At 60.7% G+C, this 7384-nt stretch overlaps 1 protein-coding gene across 5 annotated transcripts in view; it reads left to right on the top strand.

Moving 5' to 3' along the window:
• Window positions 1–6970, top strand: part of DTX2 (deltex E3 ubiquitin ligase 2) — a 43618-nt gene extending 36648 nt beyond the window's left edge. For all 5 annotated transcript variants that reach the window (XM_032756205.2, XM_058443760.1, XM_058443752.1 and 2 more), the window contains 5 exons: window positions 1340–1413; window positions 3246–3404; window positions 4394–4555; window positions 5327–5416; window positions 6349–6970. In XM_032756205.2, coding sequence (XP_032612096.1) covers window positions 1340–1413; window positions 3246–3404; window positions 4394–4555; window positions 5327–5416; window positions 6349–6576 — 713 coding nt within the window. In that variant the 3' untranslated portion in view covers window positions 6577–6970. The remainder of the gene's footprint in view (window positions 1–1339; window positions 1414–3245; window positions 3405–4393; window positions 4556–5326; window positions 5417–6348) is intronic.
• Window positions 6971–7384: the final 414 nt, after the last annotated feature.

Raw genomic sequence — 7384 nt, 5'->3', positions numbered from 1 at the left:
TGGGGTGTGTGGTGTGTGTGTAGGTGTGGTGTCTGTAGGTGTGGGGTGTGGGTGGAGGTGTGGGGTGTGTGGATGGGGGTTGGAGGGTGTGGTCTTGCCAGCAGCTTCCCTCCAGGTCACAGCAGCCAATGCCATCACAGCAATTCCAGCTTGGTTACATATTCATCTTTCCCGTTTGAGATCAGGGAACCGAGGCTCAGAGGTGGCATGATTCGGTCACAGCAAGAGAACCAGAATTAAACAAACCATGCCGACTCCAGCCTCCACCCCACCACGCCACCTCCCTGCCAAACTGTCCCCTCCTTGGCCCTTTTTGGTGTAAAGGGAGTTCAGCAGGTGCAGCTGGGAGCCCTCAGGCTTAGAATTCTCTGCAGCCCCTGATGGCCATGAGCTTGGGTTCAAACCAGAGCCCCTTCTGGTCCTGGAGTCTGGGACGACCACAGCCCCACCATGACCTTGGGGTGGAGCCCCTGTCAGGAGCGCCTCCACGGGTGGCACTGGGCTCCTCGTCCCTCCTTCACCCCCGCACGGCTTGGCTGCTGGCCTCTGTGGTTCTGCTACTCCCGCTACCTAGAGAAAGCCCCGGGCCGTGCCGATCCTCACCAGCTCGGGGAGCTTCTTGTCTGTAGGAGAGGCTTTACTGGATGCGGGGTTCGGTGTTTATGGAGATGCAGCCCTTCTCCCTCCAGCTTCGTGCACATGTGCACAGACAGCAAGTGACGCCGTCAGGGTGGGCTCCTGCCACGTCTTGGCCCCTCCCGAGAGTCGCTGGACTTAGGAGCTAGTCAGCACATGACAGACCTTCCCAGTCAGTGGCGGGCGTTTCCCGGGACAGTGTCGGTGTGGCGGTCAGCGTGCGTGCAGCTGCCTGTACATGCTGGACCCCAGACTCCCTTCTCCCTGCAATGTTCATGCCGGGGTAATGCAAGTTGAATCAAATCGTGCTGCCACAACGCCCCCTGGAGTAGTTTGTGCCGGAAGCTGCTGTCTGACTCTTCCGCGCAGCCTCAGAAGCGCCGGGGTCGGTTTCCTCACTGAATGTGCGCGGGGATGCGGCTCCCAGGAGACTGTGCTGCTGTTTCTACTCTTCTGCATCCTCCATGTCTCCTGGGGCTGAGCCGGGTCCCCGGACGGTGGGACTGGGGAAGGCTTTGCCCGACGGAGCTCGGGGCTCTGTGCCTGGCGCTGAGCTCTCCCGTCCCGCACACTGGCCTCCCTGTCTGGGCCCCTCTCGCCTTTCCTCCTGGCAGCTTGGACCTCTGACTTGCCTTCCTCACCCTCTGGCCTCCTCTCCAGCCTGTGCTCCTCAGGACGCTGCTTATGTATTTCTCTCTTCTAGGAGCGACCCCGAAGCCAGAGCCAGAGCAGGTCATAAAAAACTACACGGAAGAGCTGAAAGTGCCCCCAGATGAGGTTTGTGTCTTGGGACCTTGGCTGCCTTTGTTTCTGTTTGGAAACAACTCCAGATGGAAAAGGACACCCGCCCCTTCTCGCTTGAAGGGTGCTTCCCAGGTGCCTCTGGGTGCCAGGGCCTTGCTCCAGCCCCTTTGGTTTCATCTCCCAGCCTCCCGAGACCCACATCGTTATGGTCTGAACTTTGCACTTAAGGAGCTGTGGTCCTGAGCAAAGCCCCTCCTCTCCCGGCCCTGGCCTCTCCATAGCCTGATGGCCGTCCTGGGAGCAGGAATTCCGGAGACAAGGGATGGGCCAGCCTGCCCCACTCTCCACCGTGCGGATGCTGGTGTAGAAGTGAGGTGGCCTCGTCCAGGTGGCTGTCCTGCCCACCAGCTGTTGGGAGAGCTGGTCAAGGTTCCTATAATTTTTTTATTCTTAAAGAGAGGGGCACACACTGTCGCCCAGGCTCAGTGCAGTGGCGTGATCACAGCTCACTGCAGCCCTGTCCTCCTGGCCTCCTGTAATGAACGGGACCAGTCAGAGTCCTGTTGCGCTTCCATAGAGCCTGAACCTCTGCTGAGCCACGTTTTGGGGGCTGCAGCACCACTTTCCCCTGATTTTAGCGGGGAGCCCTGGAGATACTGTTGGGGGGATGGGTGAATGGCCGGGAGTACCAATACCCAGAGATCTTCAGATACTTGGGGGTGGGTGGAAGGCCGGGAGTACCAATACCCAGAGATCTTCAGATACCTGGGGGCGGGTGGAAGGCCAGGAGCCCCAGTACCCAGGGACTCTTCACTTGTCTCTTTCTCCAGTCTGTTGAGTCCATGAGAAAAATCTGGTAAGTAAAGGTTTGGAAAGGAGCCTGAAAGTCCTCCTCATGTGTCCCACCCCTTCCACAAGCCCTTGCCACATTCCCATCTGCCCAGCGCTCAGCTGTCTCAGCCCTGGTGCCCATCTGGTGTGACTAGGCCGTTTCACTCCAGGCTCCTCCTCTCCAAGCTGCCGTCTGCACAGCCAGCATGCAACGTGGATCATGGGAGCACTCCCTGCCTGGAACCCCCAGCAGGACCCCCAACTCACACACAGCCCCAAGCCCCTGAGTGTGGCAGCCAGAGCCCCGAGGGCCCGCCTCTTCCTGATCCTGTCTCATCTCCTGCTCCCAGCCCACCCCCTGCCAGCTTTAGTGCCCATGTGTTGGCTCCTCGTTCAGAACGTCCTCCTTCCTCTTCCTGGGTGCCCACTCTGTGCTTGTCCATCTGGCAATTCCTGTCTCCCTTGTAAGACCCCACTCTGAGGGCCTTCCCCAGGATCCTGCCCTGTCTGTCCTCCCCATTTGGTGGCTCCCGCTGTCATGTCGGGCCTGTGCTGCTGGTAAGCCCTTCAAGGGCACAGGGCCGGTGACTCACCTGTGTTTCCAGCCTGTGGAATGGACTTTTTTTCTTTCTTTTTTTTTTCTGAGACGGAGTCTCGTTCTGTCGCCCAGGCTGGAGTGCAGTGGCACAATCTCAGCTCTGCAACCTCTGCCTCCTGAGTTCAAGCAATTCTCTTGCCTCAGCCTCCCGAGTAGCTGGGATTATAGGCGCCCCCCAACACGCCCAGCTAATTTTTGTATTCTTAGTAGAGATGGGGTTTTCCCATGTTGGCCAGGCTGGCCTCAAATTCCTGACCTCAAGTGATCGGCCTCCCAGAGTGCTGGGATTACAGGCCCGAGCCACTGCGCCTGGCCTTGGAATTGACTTTGACCGCACTTCCAGCATTTCAGCACATGAAAGCCTCTTTTTCCAAGACTGGCCCGTGTCAGCCCAGCCCACTGTTGGTGAGCATGACCCGTGTTTGGTCTCCTCCAGGACTGCATCATCTGCATGGAGAAGCTGTCCGCAGCATCTGGATACAGCGATGTGACTGACAGCAAGGCAATTGGGCCCCTGGCTGTGGGCCGCCTCACCAAGTGCAGCCACGCCTTCCACCTGCTGTGCCTGCTGGCCATGTACTGCAATGGCAACAAGGTGCCCCTACTGGCCCGGGCCGAAGGCGGGTGGCCCGCCCCCACAGTCCTGAGCTGGCCCCTGCAGGGGCGGGAGGGTTCCGGGGGTGGCTGTAGGAATGGGCCTCTGCAAAAGATGATGCTGGGCATGGGGCCAGCTTGAAGACCTTTCTAAAAGCCTGGCCGGCTCTCCTAGGCCTGCCCTACCCTCCTAGGTCTGCCCCACTCTCCTAGGTCTGCCCCACACTTTAGAAAGGAGGACCAATGTGGCCGGTTCCCTCCACCCCTCCAGCCAGGCCTGAGAAGATTCTGGGCTTCTCTGAGCCTCAGGGCACCGCCTCCCCCTCGGCCACTTGTAAGCACCGCAGATACTGTCTGCCTTCTTCCTTACAGCATCCCTGTGCAGTCAGCACAGTGCTCATGAGGGAGAGGCCCAGAGCAGGGGCTGTGCCCAGGGTCACCCCGCTGGGAGGTGGGAGCTAGGCCTCGAGGCAGGGCTGACCCTGGGCCCCACGGCAGCCTACACATGAAGAGCCGCGCCCAGACCGACCCCCAGCCGCTCTCCCTGCGTCGGCCTTCAGGCGGGATGGGCAGAGTTTGGAGGCTTAGAGAGCTGAGTCATGTGGCGCATCAGAGCCTGGCTTGGCCTTCCCTAGTGTCTACTGTCCTGGGCAGCCAGGGCCCAGCTCTGCAGATCAGGCGCTGCAAGGCTGTCTGTCCAACTGCAAATGCGATTCACCCATGGAGATTTCTGCTCAGGATCCGAGTTTTCCCACTTGCCACCTGTCTCCTGATAGCATGCTCCTTTAACGAAAATGGCATGAGTTGCTGGTGCAAAACACAGCTTTCCAGGGAAGCTGTTGGAAGCCAGTTTCTGGGCAGGAGGCTGCCAGCAACTCCCTGGGATGGCGGCCGGCCCATTCCCAGGGCCCTTTACCATCTGACGGTGGAGGTGACGGTCTTGGGTGTTCTCAGACTACCAGCTCAGTGGGTTGCGTCTGCCTCTGTCAGGATGGAAGTCTGCAGTGTCCCTCCTGCAAAACCATCTATGGAGAGAAGACAGGGACCCAGCCCCAGGGAAAGATGGAGGTATTACGGTTCCAGATGTCGCTCCCCGGCCACGAGGACTGCGGGACCATCCTCATAGTTTACAACATACCCCATGGCATCCAGGTGAGGGGCCTTCCTGGAGTCCCCCACTCCTGGCCACTCCTCTTCCCACCCCGCCCACGTCCCAGCAGTCTGCCCCTGGATCAAGGCTGAGGATGCCCATGTCACCAAGCTCAGGCCCCCAGGTCCCCTAAGACCAGGGCCATGGAGGACTGGGAATGGGGAGGCAGTGCTGGGGCTTAGGGCAAGCTCTTAGGGCTGTGGCAGAAAAGAGCTGGCCCTCCACTCTTTCCCAAACCAGGGAAGCCTTCCTAGAGAAGGAGCCATCTTAGCCGGACTTGTTCTGGGCAGCAGGGCAGGCAGTTCAGTGGGAGGAACCCTGTGGAGGGGCTGGAGAAGGGGGGTCACAGCAGGGTGTGCGGCGAGGAACCTTGGGTTGAGAGTGGCAGGGCCAGGTGTGTGGGTGTCAGGAGCCCAGGCACAAGGCCCCAGGATCCCAGAGGAGACTCAGACGGGCCCTGGCCCTTTCGGTCTCCTGTCTTGAGCCAAGGTGGATCACAGGGCCCGGGGCAGGGTGGGAAGATAACAGGGGGCAGCAGGCAGCGGGCACTGGCTGCCAGCCAAGGTCCACCTGTGGTGGATGGAGGCGTCTCTTTGTCTTGTTGAACCATGAGCCTTTCCCCTGGTTTCCCTCCACTTCTCCACAGCTCAGAGGGAAATTGAGGAACATTCGGGGTTGGCATCTCGGAGTTGGGGAGGAGTTGGAGCTGTGCAGGGGCCTGTCCCTGTGCGGGCTCTCAGAGCACCCTATCCTGGTGTCTGTTCCTCCCGCAGGGCCCTGAGCACCCCAATCCCGGAAAGCCGTTCACTGCCAGAGGGTTTCCCCGCCAGTGCTACCTTCCAGACAACGCCCAGGGCCGCAAGGTGAGTGCCACCACACGCCCCGGGGGTGGACGGGGCCCTGACCAGGCGTCGGGAGGCCAGGCGCCACACTGGACTCTGCTTCTGCAGCGGAGGACAGAGGCTGAGGCCAGGCCGAGTGTCTGCTGCTCTTTTCTGGGGACCTGCTGTAGGTACAGGGAGGGCAGCCTGGACCTCACAGAGCCTCGAGGGAGGAGGAGAGGCCATCACCTTCCAGCACCCTGCTGGGTGGGGTCAGGAGCTCCTGAAAGTCAGAGTATGACAGGGAGGGACCGGGGGCCGTGTTAGACCAGGTGACCAAGGAAGGCTGGAGCAGTTGTGTCTGCACTGAGACATGAATAGGGACTTTGTGGCTGCAGAGAAGGCTGGGGACGAGCCTTCCAGGAAGGCAGGACAGCTGGCGAGGAAGGTGGGAGCGCGAGGTGTGGGTGTGAAGACAGGGCCGCCCCCCAGCCCAGCCCCAGGGGTAGAGCTGGTTCTGAGCGCCCAGCAAAGCCACGGAGGTGGAGCTGCTGATGGAGCTTTGAAAAAGCTCTGGCCGTGTGAAAATGGGCTCGAGGTGGCGGAGCTGGAGGCGGGGAGAGGGCAGGGAGGCCTGGATTCCACCAGGGAGGGTGGGTGGGCGGGCGCTCGTCCAGCACCGGCTGTGGAAGCAGGGAGGACTCGAGCATGGTGCCTGGGCATCAGGACAAAACGGATGGCAGTGCCGGGCACCGAGGAGAGGTGCGCTGGAGCCCAGGCTCACGTGGGATCCTAATGTACTGTCCATTGGGCAGTTTTGGGGTCCCCGCAGATGGGGTGAGTGCCAGGGAGTGGATGAGTTCACCTAGGAGGGGCTGGGATGGGAAGAACATGGTGCCAACCTGTGCCTGCTCACTGAGCCCCTCTCACTCCCCGTCCCCTCCTTCCTCTTCCCCCTCCTCCTCCCCGGGCAGGTCCTAGAGCTCCTGAAGGTGGCCTGGAAGAGGCGGCTCATCTTCACAGTGGGCACGTCCAGCACCACAGGTGAGACGGACACCGTGGTGTGGAACGAGATCCACCACAAGACAGAGATGGACCGCAACGTTACGGGCCACGGCTATCCCGACCCCAACTACTTGCAGAACGTGCTGGCTGAGCTGGCTGCCCAGGGGGTGACCGAGGACTGCCTGGAGCAGCAGTGACCTTGCACCCCAGCACGCCCGCCTCTGGTGGCCACCCTGCTGCCCCATGGCTGGCTGGGTGGCCAGGCAGGAAGTGTCCAGCCCGAGAGGCTGGGAGGTTTGTTGAGGCTGTGGGGTGTGCCCCACCTGAAGCCGGGGCTCCCCCTGCCTGCCTCTCTCTCCTCCTCCCCTCCAAGAATTGGGCAGCCCTGGGCAGTTGTACTCATGGGGGCTTAAGATGCAGCTACCTCAGTGCGCAGGGCCCGTCTGTCCTCTGGGGGCTGCTTCGGGCCCGCAGTGCTCGGGGCCTGGCGTGGGGTGAGTAGAGACTTCCCCAGCCTGGACGGGCGTGGGTTCTGGGTCAGCTTCTTTTACCTCAATTTTGTTTGCAATAAATGCTCTATAGCCAAAGCCAGCAGGTCCTGAGTGTGTGTGCATGCATGCGTGTGTGCGCACTTGTGTGTGTGTGTGTGTGCCCCCCCACTTCCTGCATCAGAGCAAGAAGGGGTCGCATGGGCTCATCAGCTCCCATTTGATAACTGAAGAACAGGCCACAGCGAGGCATGGAGGAGCCCACGGTGCTGGACTGTGCGGCCTCCACATGCCCCACACTGATGTCCCTGCCGTGCCAGGGGCTGTCACCCCACAGCACCAGCTGTCACCTTTGTGGCCCTGGGGTTGTGGTTCACAAAATGCCACTCACTTAGGATTGCCGCTGCTATCTCTGTTTTACTGATGTGGAAAGAGGTTCAAAGGTGCAATGACTTGAACCAGGCATGGTGACACATGCCTGTTATCCCAGCTGCTCAAAAGGTCGAGACAGGAGGCT

The sequence above is a fragment of the Hylobates moloch genome, unplaced genomic scaffold, assembly GCF_009828535.3.
Source record: "Hylobates moloch isolate HMO894 unplaced genomic scaffold, HMol_V3 SCAFFOLD_1, whole genome shotgun sequence".
NCBI classification, from domain to species: Eukaryota; Metazoa; Chordata; class Mammalia; order Primates; family Hylobatidae; genus Hylobates; species Hylobates moloch.
Note: the sequence above shows the minus strand (reverse complement) of the source record. Positions and strands in the feature narration are given on the sequence as shown.